The sequence below is a fragment of the Cebus imitator genome, unplaced genomic scaffold (genome assembly GCF_001604975.1).
Source record: "Cebus imitator isolate Cc_AM_T3 unplaced genomic scaffold, Cebus_imitator-1.0 Scaffold222, whole genome shotgun sequence".
NCBI lineage: Eukaryota > Metazoa > Chordata > Mammalia > Primates > Cebidae > Cebus > Cebus imitator.
Genome location: NW_016107537.1, coordinates 3,520,069 through 3,540,173, shown reverse-complemented (window position 1 = coordinate 3,540,173; position 20,105 = coordinate 3,520,069). Strand labels below are relative to the sequence as shown.

Genomic DNA, 20,105 nt, shown 5'->3' with positions numbered 1-20,105 from the left:
TGTCTATCTAAGCTGAGTAATTTTAAACAGTTTCTTTGATGAGAAATAAATTATATATTTATTGGAAGTGTCCTCACAACTTTGTACTTCCTAAATAATAGGAAAAATAGTTGAAAATAATAAGTGCTTGTAGCGTAATGGTATAATTGAACCTGATGGATTGCATTAAAGACAGGCCATAGCATCCTCCCATCAGCTTTGACACTTATTCTCTCAGGATCATGATTTGCTATTCTTATTAAAGATCATTTTTCTCATTATCAGTCAGCATGTTTACATTGGAATAGATACAGTCTTCTATTTTAATTATAGTTAGTTGAGACATAATCTCACTTTTGAAATCTTAACTATATATGTTTTAAAACCTGTATTAAATAAAACTGTTTATCTGAGGAAAGATAGCCAGAATCAAGGAATGCTTCACATAGCTGTCTGAGTCTTTCATCTTTTAAGAAAGATGAAAGAAATTCATCAGAATAGTTGAGGAAAATATTTAGGATATAAAGAAGAGACTGCACATTGATGAAAGTATAAACAGTAGCAGTCATTTTGGAAATCATTAATAATGAACAGCAGGTTCAGTGTGTTGTTATAAAGGTATTATTATGAAGTAAAGAACAGTGTACTGTTACTTTATCTGTTTCTATTGGATTTTTACCTTTTGTTTTATTTCTGATGGTTTCGTTCATTGATGTTGGGTGGATGAATTTCTGAGTGAACCTTTGACCATGTTTGTATGGCTCGAGCCTGTTGGCATCTAGTGCCTCCCCAAGTAGTTTGCTGAAGTTTTGGAGAATTAAAAGCATTTCTTAAAGAAGTAAATATTGTACTAAAGATTAAGCTTCATTTAAACTCTGAATTTATAAAATAAAAATTTTATTTTCTATTTTTAGAAAGACTAGGGCTTTTATCTAAATGTTCTGTGTAGCTCATTTTAACTAAATATATAATTTTTTTAGCAGAACAAGACTTAGAAATGGCATCAGAGGGAGAGCAAAAGAGGTTTGAAGAATATGAAAATAACCAGCCATGGGTATGTAAAAATTTAAAATCAAATATCTGGTTTAATCTTGTTTTCCTTGCTTTGGTGATACAGCATATTCCAAGTGAATTTACCTTTGGATTAGCCTTTTAGTATCAGTTGATTATAATTTAATATTCCATTTAAAAAACATTTTAACTAGTTATAAAACTCAAAATAGTGTTGGAATCTATAGTAACTTATATCTAATCTTTACTCTTGGAATTGAATTAAAAATTCCTGATATTGTTTGCACTTCTATTTTTATAACTTCCTATTATAATAAAGAAGGTACATCAAATATTGAAATGAAATTTGAGGCAATAGAAATTATGAACAATTTAACACTGATGACCACTTTATTGGATTCTAAAGGAGTAATTCTTGCTAGTGGTTCAAACTTTACAGTTTTTTTTTTTATTGCCAGTCATACCAAAATTAAGAATTTATTTTCCCTTGTGATCTCCGACTTTAGCTACTATGTTCAGGAAGAGAATGGATTATAAAGTCAACTCAGCTGTCTATCAAGAGAATCAGATCTTGCAGAATGGCATCTTTGGCATTAGGGTACAAACAATAACTTCCTGATATATTTCAGTACAGAAAATCTGTAAATATTATTAAATGTATTAAATCCACTGTCATTAGTGGACCTTAGAACTTAAGCCTATAATCTATATAAATATATAACACTGTCAATCATATTACAATACATAATTAGCATTAAAATGTAAGAATTTGCTTTTCTTAGTGGGTGTTGATTTTGGTTCCTAATAATTTAAAGTTTGCCTAATCATTTAGTAATGTTTGGAAAAACACTCAAGTGTATACTGTAGGTATAGTGATAAAATCTTTTTAAGTGGTGGTGCCTTTGTAGTACCACAGGTCATCTCCTAATTCATTTTTGGTAAATTTAACACATAATGAATTAGTCAGTTTAGTCCAAACAAACAGTGACAAATTAAAGTTTCATGGTTTATGTTTTTCACCTATTTTAGGCTATTTCAAATTATGTTTCACTTCTTAGTTACAATCCAGTAATTTGGGAGTAGGTAAACATAGATTAAGAAGTTTAATATTAAATTTTAATTATTTTTTAATTTTTCTCTTTTTACACTTGATTATTTAAAGTTATTTTGAAAACACACACTCAGAAAAGTCATCTGAGAAACAAAACTAGCAAATTACTCTTCCACTTTTGCATATGCAAAAATTGTCTCAACAACTAGTAGTGAAAAAGTGTTGTGATAGAAAGGACTTTATATATGCAGGACTTTCTTGTATGCAGAAGTATGAGAAAATGTGGATCAAACAAGACAAAATTAGGGTGAAAAAAGTTTTAAAATTCATCACAAGTAAATTAAAGCAGAGTTTGGTAAAAATTACAAAACTGCTTGTATTGAGGAAGAGAGACTACATGGTAACTCTACAGGAAGAACGAACTTAAGTAAATACCCTCAGATTTGAACAAATGATTCACCTGATTGTCAGAAAAGTGATGTCTGGCATGTCTGTCTCTGTAGTAGTCCAGATATTTCCTGAACAAAAATAACCCAGTCTCAAAAATGCCTTTCTATCTCATTCATACTCTGGGTCCCCAGAATACTCTTGCCAGTCACCTTCTAAGCTTTATTTAAATAGAAATTAAAGTAGACTGTGAAAATGACCACAAACCAGATACTGAACATGTTTTTAACCCAGACCAGGAAAATTGCTATAATGATACGAAAAGTGCAAAAGCAAGATACCAAGAAGTAGTTATGGTTGAAATAAAAGAAGACTCATAGGTTGTTAGGCAAATGACAAAAAAATAAGAACAAAAATACCACTAATTGGAAATTAAACGTCAGACATATGCCTCAGTTTAGTGATTCAAAAAGCCTTTTAGATATGTGGCTTACCTGCTTCAAAGAAATGAAGCATGTGATAATTTAAAAAAAAAAAAAAAAAAGATCATAGTGTTTTTGTTGTTACAAACACGATACAAAACCAATATAGAATTTGTTCCAGAAACCATTATATGACAACTGTGCTACAAAAAAAGTATAAAAGCATAAAACTTTAATTAGAAAATGTGCATTATTCTCCACCACATGGTGACAAAACATCAACAGTATGTCTAGAAGTGGAATTAAGTGATACACGGAAAGATTTAAGAATGAGGTAAGCATATTACAAGTAGAGTTCCTGGCTTTGGAGAAAGTTCAACTTCAAAAAGACTTAGAGGTCACTTGATGCTGCTCTTTTTTCTCTTCACCAATTATTTGATCCATTTGAATTTTTTATTTATGAAAATCTCTGTGTAAAATGAGGTTATCTAAATACTTACTGTATGTAGAAATAGATTGTTTCTGCAGTTGAAATGATACAAGCTCAGGAAGACATTATCCTAACCCTTGCTCCTTAATTAACTCAAGTCTCTCTGTCAGTTTTCTAAATGGCAGAGGGACTGGGAAACTAATTTATCCATATACCATGTGACTTTCTGAACAAGTGTCAACAAAAAGGAAATTGCTAAAAAAAAAAAAAAAAGAAAGTACAGAACTAGTACCTGTGTTTGTACTATTTGAATAATTCCCACTTCTGTACATTTAGTATATGCTATAACTATTTTGGGGACATTTTGAAACAGTGTTTTTTATTTTGCAGATGAAAAACCAAATACATTTTAGGGATGATCTTGATGACGTAATTCAGCCATCTCAAATAGCCTCAGAGGGTGATGACTCACTTTCCTCTAAGAAAGTTATATTACTCATTGATCAACATGGAATGCAGTGTAAAGGTAGGATAATGCATATATATAAGTCGTTTTTCTATTCTATAGCAATGTATGCACACACTGCTTACCACTGTAGCATAGAGTGCTGATATGTTATAAGAATGTTCATCTCAGAAATATGCCTTAAAAATGAGAACTACTGTATCTTGTACACTCTCAGCCAAAGAGCTGTGATCATTTCACTGTACCTTTATCAGTGTGAATGGCACTCCCAATGTGCTTGTTTACTCTGATTCTCTTGTGTGCCTTTACCCATTTACCCATGGTCAGGTTACCATTTCCTCCCACCTGAAATACTGTGGTAACCTTATAACTGTCCTTCCTACTATTCCACCTTCCAAAACCATGGCCTGTTCTGCAACCATAATTATATAGTTGTAAAAAATCAATACTGATCGTGTTACCTGCTTGCAGAAAACTCAGCTGCCACTTATTGCAGTAAGGTACAGATCTCAATCCTCTAGCTTTACACTGCATTATTGCATTCCCTTCTCGCTGTCACAGCCAGTGCCTTAGGTGTTTGCTCCTATAATCAGTAGCTTTAGTGTGAGATAATTGATATGTGATAAAGTGCACACATGTAAAAGGTATCATTTGATAAGTTTTAACAGATGTATACACTGTGAAACTTATTACCATCAAGATAGTTAACATATATCCATCAACCACTAAAGTCTCCTCATGCCCCTTTATATTCCTGTTTTTAAAAACTGCAAAATGGTTTTCCAAAATATTTGTACTGTTTTCGCTTCTCTTCAGCAGCAAATGACAATTTTGCTTGCCATGTTGTCACACTGCTGTTGTATTTATTTTTTTAATTTTAGCCATTCTGATGAGTGTGTACTATGTATATTATTATGGGTTTAATGTACATAATCCTCATGACTAAAAATGTTGAACATTTTTCCATGTGTTTATTTGCCATCTGTACATCTTCTTCGGTGAACTGTCTTTTCAAATATTTTGCCATTTAAAAAATGAGGTTGATGTTTTCTTACTTGTTGAATTTTAGTAATTCTGTATGTATTTGGATACTGTTACTTTTTAGCTACTTTTTTATAAGGATATTTTTCCAGTTTTGGGGTTCACCTTTCACTCACTTTGTAGTATCTTTTGAAGAGCAGAAGTTTTAATCATGATGAAGTCAGATTTAATTGTTGAATTACAGATTTTGCAGTTTGTGTCATACATAAAAAATGTTTGCCTAGCGCAAGGTAACAAAGATTTTTTCCTATGCTTTATTCTAGAAATTTTATAGACTTAGGTCTTATATGTAAATCTATGCGCCATTTTCAGTTTCCTTTTGCAGATGGAGTAAGGTATGGATTCAAGTTCACTTTTTGGATATGAACATCCAATTGTTCTAGCACCATATGTTGAAAATCCTACCCTTTCTCCACTGCATTGTCATCCTGCCTTTGTCAAACATAAGCTGGTTGCATATGTGTTATCTATTTCTGGACTCTCTATTGAGTTTTATTAATTTCCAGTTGCTCCTCAAATTGTGGTAAACACATTGTAAAGTCAATAGTCAAACCACCTTAAGTAGGGGATTGTCTATATTTGACTTTCTTTATACAAGTTGAGCATCACTAATTTAAATACCCCAAATCTGAAATACTCTAAAACCCAAAACATTTTAATTGCCAACATGGATGCCACAGTGGAAAAATTCCACATCTGACCTCATGTATACAAATGTTTAATGCCCCAAATCATTAAAAGTCATGTTTAAAATTACCTTCAGTCTTTGTGTATAAGGTATATATGAAAAATAAGTGTATTTTGTGTTTAGATTTGGGTCCTACCCACAAGATATCTCACCGTGCTTATGCAAAATCCAAAATCCAAAATCTGAAAAACTTCTAGTCCAAAACATGTTGAATAAGGGATACTCAACCTGTACCTGTGGCATACTGTTTTGGTTACTGTTGATTTATAGTAATTCCTGAAATGATTCCTCTAATTTTGTTCTGTTTTGACAATGCTAGATCCTTTGCATTTTACATGAACTTTAGAATAAGCTTATCAATAAAATAAAGACTACTTGCTTGTTGGAAATTAGGTTGGGATTGTGTCATATTTATAGATTAATTTGGGGAGAATGGACATCCTAACAATAGTGAATCTACTCAATAAAGTGTGTGTCTGCTTTTATAGAGGTAATATTTAATTTTCTCAGTAATATTTTTTAGTTTTTATAGGTCTTTCCATATTTTATCAGATTTATCTGTATTTCATTTGTGATGAAGTTGTAAATTATAGTTTAGTTAGTGTAGATGTATTTGACTTTATACAGGTTGAACAACACTAATCTAAACATACATTTTTATAAAACTCTAAAAATGTTTTAAAATTTTAATTTGATAGTTTATTGCTAGCATATAGAAATACAGTTGATTTTTCTATGTTGAATTTGTATCCTTCAATCTTGTTAAACTCACTTATTAGTTGTGGCACATTCTTGGTAGATTTGATCAGGTTTTCTACATAGACAAAAGGTTGTCAAACCTTTCTTTCTCAAACTGCCCTCTTACTAAGGATGGTAAATATTTTAGACTTGTGTCAAAGGGGTCTCTTTTGCAGCTCATAAACTCTGCCATTGTTGTATGAGAGCAGCCATAGACCATCTATAAGTTAATGAATACAGCTGGGTTCCAATAAAAGTTTATTGACCCAGACAAGAAGCTCCCCACAGGTTGGGGTTTACCCATACCTATTGTATGGCCATGGTTGTGTACAAAGACAATTTTCTGTCTTTTTTTTCAAGCCTGGATGCCTCTTATTTCTTTATCTTTTCTGACTGCATTAACTAGAATCTTCAGAACAATGCTACCTACAAGTAGTGACAGCAGACATTCCCTTGTTGTTCCTCATCTGACAGGAAATGCATTCCATTTTTCACTATGCTGCATGTTAGCTGTAGATTCATCATAGGTGTTGCTTGTCATGCTGAAGAAGTTCCCTTGGATTCTTGTGTTCTTGAGAGTTTTTCTGCTTTAAAACATCAGCAGTGAATTTTATCAGGTGCCTCTATCTGTTGGAGTGATCCTATGAGTCTTTTACTTTGTTATATGGTAAATAATTATGATGTTTTGATGTTAGGCCAACCCTGCATTTCTAGAATAAACCTCATTTGTTTATGATGTATTATCTTTTTATTATACTGTTGGATTCAACTTACTAAAGTCTCATTTAGAATTTATTATAAAGATTTTTATTTTTTAGACCATTTTTATGTTCCTAGCAAAATTGAGAGGGAAGTTCAGACAATTTTTTGTATACCCCCATCCCAACACATATATAGCCTCCCTCATTACCAGTATCCTTCACCATAGTGGTAGTTGCTACGATAGATGAGCCTAAATTGACATATCACAATTACTCAAAGCCCGTAATTTGTATTGGGGTTCATGCTTGGTACTGTACATATGTGGGTTTGGACAAAGGATTGTACATCCTCTGCACTCTGCCTATGTATCCTTTCCTGCCATCCCTCACCCTTTGGCACCTTTCTACTTTATTCATAGTTTTGCCTTTTCCTGAGTATCACACAGTTGGAATACATTAAGTAGCCTTTCCAGATTAGCTTATGTCAATAGGTAATATGCATTTAAGGTTCCTTCACATATTTTCGTAGATTGATTGCTCATTTCTTTTTTGCATAAAGTGATATTCCACTGTATGGCTGTTTAACTACAGTTTATTCACTCAGCTATTGGAGGATGTCTTATTTGCATCACAAATTGGTTGAAGTTTTACATTCATGTTCATGAGGGAATTTGCTCGTTGATAATACCATTTTCTCGTTTTGGTTCAGAGTAAAGCTAACATTACAGACTGAGTTGAGATATACTTTTTTGTTTGTTTGTTTGTATGTTTTTCGGTGGGGGTAGTTTTTGTACAGTTGTATTATTTTCTTCCAGAAATGTTTTGAGAATTCACCAACATAGTTAATTAGGTCTGAAGTTTTCTTTTAGGAAGGTTTTCAGTTATAACTTAATTTTCTTTTATAGATATGGGAAATTCAGGTTATCTACTGCTTCTTGATTGAGATTTGCTAATTTTCATTTTTAAAGGAATTTATTAATTTTTATCTAAGTTGTCCTGTTTATTTACATAGAAATTATAATATTGTTATATTTTTACTATCTATAGAATCATAGAATCTGTAATAATGTCCCATTATTTCTAAAATTAGTAATTTGTTTTATTTATTTTTTCTGAGCAGCCTGGCTAAATGGAGTTTTATCACATTTATTGATCTCCTCAAGGTGTTTTGTGTTGTTGACTTTCTCTATTGTTTCTTCTGAAGCCAACAGTATAACAAAATACCATAGATTGAGTCAAACAATGGAAGTTGATTTCTCGCAGTTGTGGAGTCTGCAAAGTCCAAGATCAAGATGCATTGGATTTGGTGTATGCTTAGGGACCACATCCTGGTTCACAAATGCATTCTTTTTCTCTGTGTCTTCACTTGGCAGAAGGGGTGAAGGAGCTCTGGGGTCTGTTGTATAAGAGCACTAATCCCATTCATGAGGGATTGGCTCTCATGACCTAACTACCTATAAAAATCCCACATCCTAATAGCATCGCATCTGTGATTGGCTTTCAGGATATAAATTTTGGGGAACACAACATTCAGACCACAGCAGATGTTTATTATTTCATCTGCTTGCTTTGGGTTTAATTCACTCTTCTTTTATCTAGTTGCTTAAGGTAGAAGTCAGGGTCATTGATTTGAGATTCTTCTAATATAGACATTCAGCAGTGCTAAAATTTGTATTCAAGTACAGTTGTAGCTGCATTCCACAAATTCTGACACATTTTATTTTCATTTTTATTCAGTTCAGAATATTTTCTAATTTCTATTTTCATTACCTCTTTGACCCAGGATTATTTAGATGTGTGTTACTTAGTTTCAAATATTTGAGTGTTTCTCAGAGTTACTTTTCTTATCAGTCTTTAATCTGATTGATTTGTGGTCAGGGCATATACTTTGTATGACTTCAATCCTTCTGACTCAGTCCTTTAATTGAGAGTTATGGTATGGCCTAAAATATAGTCTATTTTGGCAAGTGTTCCATGGGTACTTGAAAAGCATAGTGTTGTTCAAGTCTGTTTATTCTTGCTGATTTTCTGCCTTCTTGTTCTATCACTTATTGAGTAAAGGGTATTGAAACCTCAGATTACTTAGAAATTGTCTATTTCTTTTTGTAGTTCTATCCACTTTGGCCTCATATATTTTGAAGCTGGCTTGTTTTTAGGGGTATAAACACTTAGGATTGTTATGTTTTCCTCATTAACTGATCCTTTAACTATTGCGACATGACCTTTTGTTATTTATTGCTGGATTTTTTTTTTCTTTGCTATGAAATCTACTTTGGTATTAATACAGCCACTCCCGCTCAGCTGCCTCTGACAAGTGTTAACATGTATCTTTTTCCAACCTTCTAACTAATTTGTGTCTTTACATTTAAAGTGCATTTCTTATAGGCAGCATGTAGTTGGGTCTTGCTTTCTTACTGAGTCTGACAGTCTGCATTTGAGTTGAGGTTTTTAGACAAGTGTCATTTATAACGTGATTATTGATATAGTTGTGTTTTTCTGTCATGATGCTGTTTGATTGCTATTAGTCCCAGCTGTTATTTGTTCCCCTTCTTTTTCTCCTTTCTTTTAGATGAGTCAGCTATATTTTATGATTCAATTTTATATATTTTTGGGTTTATTAGAGATAACTGTTTTGCTATCTTAATGTTTACTTTAGGATTTTTAGTATATAATTTTAACTTATCACAGTCCACCTTCAAATAATATTATACATCATAGATGGTATAAAAGATGACAATGATACACTTTCATTTTTTTCTGTCCCGGATACTTCTTTCCTGAATCTGTGGGATTATGGTTTGTATTAAAGTTAAAACATTTTTGTCCATTTTTTCTTTATTTTTTTTTCTGTCCCTTCTTTTTTATTTGGGGAGTTATCTATATTAGCTGCTTGAAAGTTTCTCACAGTTTATCATGTCAAATTTAGGAATCTTTTCCTTTGTTATCCCTAATTTGTCTTTATTTCCATCCACTGTAGTTTTTACCTCTGAAAATGTAATTTGCGTCTCTACAAATATGATGGTTGTTTTTTTAATAGCTTCCATGCCTTCACTTATTGTCTTGAGTTTTATTTGGAGTACAGCAATTTACTTATAAAGATAACCTTTCTGTTTTTGCTTTTAGATTTGGGGTAATTCCTCACTCACCTTTCTGATTATTCATTGTCCTATGAAGTATGAGGTTTTTTTGGCCTGGCTCATGGGAATGGACCCTCTTCCAGGCATGGTGTGAACCCCAGGCATAGTTTCAGATAACCTTCTTTAAGCGTTTTTTTTTTTTTTTTTTTTTTTTTGTTTTTTTTCACCCTTTTTTTTTTTTTTTTTTTTTTTTTTTCCCATTGTTCTGAGGAAGTTTGCTAGCACAAAAGGACTTTTCATTACTCTACTGAATACTCAAATGGGAATCTCTGCACATCTTAAGGATTTGTTTCCTGTACTGTTTTCTTCTCTCCAGTGTTCTGTCCTGTCATCTCTATCTGCCTTAGTTTTACTAGCCTCTCAGCTTCATCACCCCAGCTCTGTGTCAGATTTTCTCCCATTGTCATGGCCTGGAACCTCTGTCAAAACTCTGTTAAAAGAGCTGGGACATTTGTAAGGCCTGCTGTATTTGTTTTCTGCCTTTCAGTGATCACCTACCATCTTCATTGCCTAAAGTCCACTGTGTTGAAAATCATTGTTTAATGTATTTTATCTGTTTTGTTTTTATATTTTTTTCAGTTAAGAAGAAAGATCAGTACCTGTTCTCCATCAGGGCTAGTAGCAGATTGCAGCAGAGCTTCATCACATGCTGCAAACTGGCCAGAATGCTTTGCTTTCCTCTTTGCCTATTTTCTTCTCATCCTTCATTTCTCAGTGTAGCCATGTCTACCTCAGGGAAATCTTCCCTGGGTGAAGTATAGATCAAATTATCTTATGCAATCATATAACTATGTCTTTTTTTTTTCACAGTACCTATCTGAGTTTATAATTGTCACCTTTTATCTTGGTTCTTCACTATACTTTAAACTAAAACAAGAGCAGAGATGTTGTCTTATCTGCAGAGCTTACTATAATGTCTTCCACCTTGTAGGCATTCAACATGTAAATATTTGTTCAGTATATGAATCAATGCTTGTTAAAATGCACAGTCCTTTATATCAAAAAATCTACTCATGTATTTTATCTCTACTTTGTTTTTTCCTGTTTACAGATTGTGCTCACCTATTAAAAATTAAAAATGCAATTTATTTACATGAAAGATCAATAGAAAATCACTGTGAGCGACTTACAGGAAAAATTCAAAAAATGAAAAATAAGATTAGTATACTACAAAAGAGACTATCTGAAGAAAAAGAAATAATATCACAGTTAGAGCATGAAAAACCTGAATGGGAAAAAGCACTCTGCAGTTTGAGGTATGACATTCTAGTTTTTAAGAAATGTTTGAATTATTTGTTTATTATTAAGGTTGTATAAGGATAATTTTTGTAACCGCGGATTTTCTTTCTAGGATTTAACAGGGAAGAAAGCTCCTTAATCTTGTGGAGTGCAAAATTCTTCAATATAATATCACAAGTTCTTAATTGTGAATACTTCCCTAATAACTAAATGCATATTCTTTTAAATCGTAGTTTTAATGAGTGTATAGAATTTTACCCTATGGAAATCCCATTATTTAATTGACAAATTGAATTTTAGGTTTTAAAAAGTTTTTGTATTAATGCTGTAAAGAACATTTTTTACATATGCATAGTTTTCTACATTTCTAATTATTTACTTTGGGTAAATCATTCTGGTTAAAGCATAGAAACTTTTAAAAAAAGATCTTTGATCAGTGTTTCTAAATTGTTCTTAAGAATGTTTATATTAATTTATAATTCAATCAACAGAGTATGAAATAGATATTTTTCTCTTTCCAGAATAATTATTTAAAAAATTATTGGCCAGGTGTGGCAGTTCATGCCTGTAATCCCAACACTTTGGGAAGCTGAGGCAGGTGTATCACAAGGTCAGGAGTTCAAGATCAGTCTGGCCAACATAGTGAAACCCCATCCCTACTAAAAATACAAAAAATTAGCTGGGTGTGGTGGTGTTCGTCTGTAATCCGAGCTACTCGGGAGACTGAGGCAGGAAAATTGCATGAATCCAGGAGGTGGAGGTTGCAGTGAGCCGAGATCATGCCATTGCAGACTCCCTCTCGAAAAATAAACAAACAAAAATTATCATTTTATTCTTAATATGCAAGGAATAAAAAGTAAAATGGAAAGTGATTACTGATTAGCTTATTCATCATCTCTCTCTGCTACATAGATAAAATTAATTCAAAGTTCTATGCTGAAGACACATATTATTCTTTGTTGTTTAATTAAATATTAGATCTTGTGTTGTTTTAAAACAGATTTTAAAATTGTTTATAAAATATATACTAATCAACAGGATAGGTTGAAAGTGTTACCCAAAAAACAATCTTAAAAAGTGTAGGGTAACATACTAGATTCTTAATCTAGTCTTGGATTACAGCAATCTGCTGATATATATTTCATAAAGACATCTGAAAGTGCTATCGTACAATGTAAATTATGCTAAGGGAAACCTGCAATGTTTCATGAAGATGAAAATTTATTTCTAGTGAATGTATCGACTTATTTATAAAAAGTAACTTCATTTTAGTTAACTCTAAATAATCCATTCTAATTGAGGAGTAATTACTGTGTGAAAAAAAAGGTAATTTTTATCTTGCAACTTTACTGAATAATTTTCAACATCCTTTTTAATAATATTTGATAAAGTTACTAGTAACAGAAACTTACAGATTTGCAGGATGTTCTTTTATCAATACACTTCAATTTATACATGTCCTTTGGATGAGATTGAGGTGAGAAATTAAAAACATGAAAACTAGAAAGAAAAATATTTAAGAACATAGAAACTTTATTAGGATAATAAACCAACATATGAATGTTTTGTTTTCTGATATCAACAAAAAGAGTCAAACTCTGTAAAATATTTGAAGAGATTTATTCTGAGCCAAATATGAGTGACCATGGCCCGTGACACAGCCCTCAGTGGGTCCCAAGAACATGTGCCCAATGTGGTCGGGGTGCAGCTTAGTTTTATACATTTTATACATTGGTTTGGTTCAGAATGGTGGGACAACTCAAAGCAGGGACTTCCAGGCTATAGGTAAATTTAAACATTTGCTGGTTGACAATTGACAATTGGTTGAGTTTATTTGAAGACCTGGGATTAATGGAAAGGAATGTTCAGGTTGAGATAAATCATTGTGGGGACAAAGTTTTATTTTGCAGAGGAATCTCTCAGCAGATTTCAGAGAGAGAGAAAGCAGGTTGTAAAATGTTTCTTATGGGACCCAAAAGGGTGCCTGGCTCTTTGTTGATTATCTCCTGACTCTGCAAAGAAAGGAAAGAAAACAAAGAGATAAGGGGATTCCCTATAGAATGTGACTTTTTCCCACAAGAGACTTTGCAGGGCAATTTCAAGGCATGGCAAAGAAGTATATTTTGATTAAATATTTTCTGCCTTGTCTCATAATGTTATGCCAGAGTTAGATTGAAAAGCAAGTCACAATGTACAGGGTGAAATAAAGCCAATCTGATGAGAATCCATGGTTTGTAGAGCATGACTCCCTGGACCCCTTAGGTAGAAATTGGGCAAGATAAAAAATCAGAGAGCTTAATCTTCACTGATAAAATAAATTCTAAGATAAGTATATTTACAGATATGCCATACTACAAGAAAAAGAGAAAGGAAGAAATTCTGAAAAGTTGCATGAAAAAGTTAGGGAAAAGATAATAATGGAAGAGCAACATGCGATAGACGCCAAAGAGATAAAACAACTTAAACTGGCCATCAAATCACTGGAGGTGGAATTGGAGACTGTGGAAAATGATTCAAATCAGGTAAATTAATGTTTGGTGAAACTTCATGTTTCTACTTTTATTAATATTAGTTATAATATCTCTTTAATTTAGTATATATTATTTAGGCCGAAAACCAAAAATTTTATTTTATCTTAAAAAATGAATCATGGCATTTATAGCTACAATTATTTATAATAAATCTTGACATCAATATTTTATTTTAGTTCAAAGACCTTTTGAAAACAATGATATTCAATAATATATACTTAATGGTATTGTAAGAATGTTGTTACTAGTGATATAGTTCAGCACGTTTTTCCCTATTTCATGTTAACTACTGTTTCAAATGTTATGGAAAGGAAATAAAAGTTATCATAATAGCAAATAATGTCATGATTTTCTAAGAGGAGCTCAATAAATTTAATTTTCTTGACTTTTGGTGTTTGGAAATAAAAGACTATTTTTGTATGTGTGTATCTACCTAACAGAAGTAACTGATTTGGTGGAAGAGCACTTGAAGTAGAATCAGAAAACCTGGGAAAAATCCTGCAGCTTGCTTATATTTTTAAACTTTCACTGTAGCATTATAACTAAATGAGTTCATTGATTTGTGCATGTAGAAGTGCTTAGCACAATGCCTAGATATATCATTTATCAGTAAATGTCATTCTTAAAACTGACCACAACAATATTAGAAAAGTAGAATATCTATACAGTATTTTAGGAAAAAGGAACTTAAAGAATTTGGAAAATTTCATTCATCTGTCCAAATATCTGCCAAGCTAACGCTCTTACTCTAGGGGGAAGCATAGATTAGGTGTTAGAATGCAAACTCAGTTTTATAATACAGTCGCAGTTATTACTCCTTTATGCCTCGTGGTTTGTTGTAATTCAGTAAAAGCCTTTTTTAAATTCTGAGATTTAAAAAAATTATTTAGTGGTTTCTTAAAAGCCTTCATGGATTCACTGTCTTCAAATTTTTAAACTTTGTGGAATTCAAACCTCTATGAGGTTTGAGGTTTTGACTCAACTTTTTTTTTCCAGTTAGATATCCAGTTATGGCAACCCTCTCATTGTATAAATGTACAGGTTATTATTTAATTTCAGAAGCAATCGTAATATGTTATCCTATTGGGTACTAGTTAAGTTTTCTTTGTTTTGCTTAGATTTCTGATAGTCATGGAAAAGAAGAAGACCTGTTGCATAAAAACCACTTGATGCAAGATGAAATTGCCAGGCTTAGGCTGGAAGTAGACACAATTAAAAATCAAAACCTGGAAAAGAAATACTTAAAAGACATTGAAATTATAAAAGGGAGGAATGAAGACCTTCAAAAGACTCTAAAATGGAATGGGGAAACATTAACAAAAATGATAGCCCGTTCTAGTGGACGGCTTACTGCTCTGACAGATGAGAACACAATGCTCCGTTCCAAACTGGAGAAGGAAAAGGAAAGCAACCAAAGACTGGAAACAGAAATTGAATCATACCGTTGTAGACTGAATGCTGTTCTACGTGATCATGATCAAAATCAGTCATCAGAAAGAGACCAAGAGCTTGCTTTCCAGGGCACAGTAGATAAATGGTGTCATTTACAGGAAAATTTGAATTCTCATGTTCTGATTCTTTCTCAGCAACTTGCTAAAGCTGAGAGTAAGTCCAGTGGCCTCGAAACTGAGCTCTGTTACACAAGAGAGGCTCTGAAAGAAAAGACTTTGGTTTTTGAATGCATGCAAAGAGACCTAAACCAAACACAGTGTCAAATGAAGGACATTGAAAAAATGTACAAAAATGGCCAAGATAAAGTAGAAAAATGCATAGAAAAGCAGGAAAGATTATGTCAGCTACATAGACAAAGTATGCTGCTTCAACAGCAACTGAATGATGCTCACAACAAAGCTGACAATCAAGAAAAAACATTAATTAATATTCAAGCCAAATGTGATGCTAGAGTACAAAATGTTCAAGCTGAGTGCAGAAAGCGCTCTATTTTGCTAGAAGAAGAGAATAAGAGGTTGATCAATGAAGTTAATCATTTGAAAGAAAAACAATGTCAGTATGAAAGAGACAAAGCAGAAAGAGAAGTGAGTATCAAGAAAAATAAGTATTTTTCAAACTTCCTGAAGTAAAAGTTAAAGTAATATTTGGTTAGAGCTAAATGTTGAATCTAGTTGAATATAAAAAAGGATACATATGATAAATATATCTGCTATATCAGCTTAGAAACATTGCTTGTTTCCAGCAAATCAAAGTTAGAACTGAGAGATACTTTCCTCTGATTAAAGTCAATTTGTCACTTATGAAATTTTAAGTTATTATAGACTAATATTAATGTAGTCTTATGCTGCTGAAATAATAATTTTAATGTGTTTATGTTGCCACACTTTAAGGCCATGATAAATGAGATATATGGAAATGCATATACCTAAAATGGTGTTTTGAAATTGATTCAATTAAGTGGGGTACTTTGACAGTTAAAATCAGATTTTCCAGATGAACTGAAGTGTACTCCCTGTGTCATAATTATTTTTCTTCAGTAGCTTTAAATATATCTTAGTTGGTACAGTTTTGTTTTTCTTCATGTCAATTTGACTTAAATCTGAAACTATTTGTCTTAAATCTGAAACTATTTCAATCTCAAATTATATATAGATATGATCATTCCACTTTTTAAAGGCATCTAACTTTACTTATAGTATGAGGAAAATGTGGTAAATTTTAGTCAAACTGTATTTAATTTAATCTTCCTACTTGCATTTATAATTTACTTTGTTATTTTTATGAAAAATTTGCTTATAATTTTTATGTCAAGGCTTAATTACTATCATTTGGTTATAACTTTGTCTAGAACAAAGAGAGGCATAGCTATCTGTGATCTATTAGTTTGACATTGGACCCCAATTTTCAGACTAAGGAGAATTTCAGACTAATGAGGAGTGGCAGGATTCATGTAGAGTAGGAATGGAGTAGTCAGACATAGCAGCTGAGGTCAGGTTGGGAGGTGGAGGGCAGGTTGCCATCTAAAGCCATTGGAATTTTACTTTTGTTCTGCAATAGAAATCTAACTTTACTAGATTTAAGGATTTAAGCAGATGATTTAACGTGAGGAAGTCTGAGGTTGATCTGAGTTTCTAATAAAAAAAAAAAGAGGGAAATCATTCCACAATGTGTAATTTACTACCATCAGTCCCACCTACATACTCATTTCTTTTTGATACTTCAGAAGGTTTTAAGCATTACAAATTCATCAGGGGAGGAATGACTAGTGAGCTGAATATGTTGTGTGAGTAACAATACTAGTTTGATAGGAAGATAACACCTTCTGTATCCTTATGGGATTCAGTAATAAACAGGAATGTGTACATACGAGGAAAAGAAGGTGAATTGGTCTGTGTGGTGATATTTTTCAAAGTGTATACTTTAGAGTTAAATATTATTAATGGTTCAATAATAAGGTGATTTGTAAAACCAGTAACAAAAATAACATCTTATCAGGTACTTATAAGACAACTTCAACAAAAACGGGATGATGCCCTACACAAAGAATCAACATCAAAAACTTTGGTGGATGCGTCATTGCGTCGCTCCATCCATTTAGAAAGTGAGCTGGAGGATTCAAAGAAGAAAGCAGGCCAGATGAGAAGTCAAGTATGTATGAAGCTTCACATGCCAACAACAGTTAATCTGTAGGTGGTTAACTAATATAAAGCTTTTGGGGTACTAATTTTAGTGGCTGGCTTTCTTTTGTATTTTCATTCTAAGTAATTTTAAGTAATTTTATTAAAATTTTATAGTGGATGCCTTTCTTTTGTATTTTCATTATTATTAATTTTATTAAAATTTTATCTTTATAATACACCTATTTCTTAATCTCTGGCTTTCATTCTGCCATTTTTATACATATAATTTTTCCTTAAATATTTAACCTTGGAAAGTTGAAAATTATGCATCCTTTCTCACATAAGTTCAGAGAGGTTTTTTTTTTTTGTTTGTTTGTTTGTTTTCCTGTTAAACAGTCTGTTTTTAGTGGTGTCTCTGTTGCCATGATGAGAAAAGCCAGATTAATTCAGAGGATAATGTCTAATGAAATATTTCAGAAAATTATCTTATTTTTAATCTCTACTTTTCTGAATGAATAAAGAACCTGTGTATACTTATTTCATAGATTTCAGGTTAATTTTGTACAGAAAGGCCATTCTACTGAATAAATTTTTATTTTGATGAAAATCCTTACTCTCTTTGTATTGGGCTCAGAGAGTACACTCTGTCTCTATATGAACATGGACAGTTAGCATTTGCCAACCTGTATCTATTTTCTCTTGTTTATTAAAAAAAAAACTAAACTAAAAAGGGGGTTATTGAAGATCAGCAAAGGGTGGGTTTGAGATGTTTGGGTGAGTTAAGTGGGCATTTAGACAACAGGGCTTCTCCTTTAGCATGTTTAATGGACACCTTGCAGTTTAAGATGATGCTTTTTAATGACTTCTATTTTAATGATGCTTGAGTCCTGTTACTCAATGGGAGAGTCAGTACGATCCTGTAAGATCTTACTTAGAATGGACTTTGTTTTAATTTTGTTCCTGCTTATTTTTAAAATTTCTTGAACTTTTCCTACAAAGGAAAGATGATGCTTAGTTTCAAATATTAAAAATGTGCAAGTTGCTTTGCTACAATAAAACTAAATGCATACATACAAAAAACTAAAATTATAGTTGATGTGGTAGTGTTTGGAATTCAAAAATATAAATGCTTACCATGAGGTAATCCTTTATCTTTCCACATTTTACCAATTTGTAAGTTTGAGTATTTATCTGATAAAATATCATTCAAAAGCAAGAAGAATATTGTGTTTTAGTCCTAGAGCATGGATCAGTAAACTTCTCTGTACAGGGCCAGATAGTATTATTTAAGGCTTTGTAAGCCATAAGATCCCTCTTAAATAACTCAACCCTACAGTTATAGCATGAAAGTTGCCATAAACAATATGGCTTGAATACATAAACAATTGTGGATTGAAGGGGTATAGCAGTGTTCCAGTAAAATTAGTTACAAAAAAACAGGTAATGGGATGATTTTTCCTGAATTATGAACTTTTTTAAATAAAAAAGACTGTGATAGTCTAAAACAATATTTTATATATATTATATTTTGTTGATTTATTCTTCTACTGATGAACATTTAGGTCATTTCCAAATATAAATGGTTTGTTTTTAATTCTTTGTTTTAGTTTCAGGAAATACAAGATCAACTTACAGCGACTTTAAGACGTGCTGAGAAGATGCAAGGCCACATACAAAAGTACAGTTTGAACACAAAATAACTTGAGTATTTATAAAGCAAAAGAGCATTGTAGTATGAGAATTGTTATCAGTTATGATAATAAGTATGCCTTTGTGAAGCCAAGGAAAAGTTTCATTTGTAAACTATATTAAAATACATCATTTTTCTACATTATTCCTAGGTAGAAAAATGACACAGTTGCCCAAACATTTACTTTTAAGATCTCTAAGAATTTGTGTAATTATACCTTCAGAAGTTTGTTTAGAATTTACATGATGTTAAAAAATTTGTGTGTGACAGTAATTATTTTAAAATGCACATTTTAGGCTTGAAATAGAAAATTCCATGATAAGAAATATAATTAAAAACCAAGACGACCAAATTGAGCAGCTTCAGAAAATCATGCAGAATTCAACTTTGGTAAGCCAATCTCTTAATTTCTGTCATACTGAAAAGGAATTTTATTTTTCCAGTAGGACAGGCTGAATATCCCTTGTCCAAAATGCTTGGGACCAGAAGCAGATTTTTTTCAGACTTTGGAATATTTGCATATACCTAATGAAATATCTTGGGGATGGTACCTGAACCTAAACATGAAATTCACTTATGTTTCTTATACAACTTATACACATAGCCGGAAGGTAATTCTCTACAATGTTTTACAGTAATTTTTTGCAGGTAATAGTTTTTACTGTTTTCACTGCAGCCTGTCATGAGGTAAGGTGTGGAATGTTGCAGTTGTGGTGTCATGTCTATGCTCAAAAAGTTTCAGATTTTAGAGCATTTTGAATTTCAGATTTTTAGATTAGGAATGATCAATCTACAGTACAGATGCTCCTTGACTTACAACAGGTTTCCATGGTAATGTCTTTTGTTTGACTGAAACATTATAAGTAATATTTGATTTATTTCAGAGGCAACAGGTGTTGCAAGAAAATGAAACGACAGAAGTAGATGAAGGTATGTTGCCAAAATTTATGAATTAAATTCAAATCATTGATTTCTGAAATAAAATGTAAGTAGTGTACTGTATTCCTCTCCATTGCTTGGTT

General features: G+C 32.1%; 1 protein-coding gene across 1 annotated transcript in view; it reads left to right on the top strand.

The window, feature by feature from the left end:
• Positions 1-19,659, top strand: part of LOC108281196 (ankyrin repeat domain-containing protein 36B-like) — a 97,526-nt gene extending 77,867 nt beyond the window's left edge. Inside the window, exons 28-35 of the mRNA XM_037727202.1 lie at positions 960-1,033; positions 3,671-3,806; positions 11,103-11,307; positions 13,632-13,812; positions 14,940-15,857; positions 17,269-17,421; positions 19,001-19,071; positions 19,380-19,659. Coding sequence (XP_037583130.1) covers positions 960-1,033; positions 3,671-3,806; positions 11,103-11,307; positions 13,632-13,812; positions 14,940-15,857; positions 17,269-17,421; positions 19,001-19,071; positions 19,380-19,539 — 1,898 coding nt within the window. The 3' untranslated portion in view covers positions 19,540-19,659. The remainder of the gene's footprint in view (positions 1-959; positions 1,034-3,670; positions 3,807-11,102; positions 11,308-13,631; positions 13,813-14,939; positions 15,858-17,268; positions 17,422-19,000; positions 19,072-19,379) is intronic.
• The last annotated feature ends 446 nt before the right edge of the window (positions 19,660-20,105 follow it).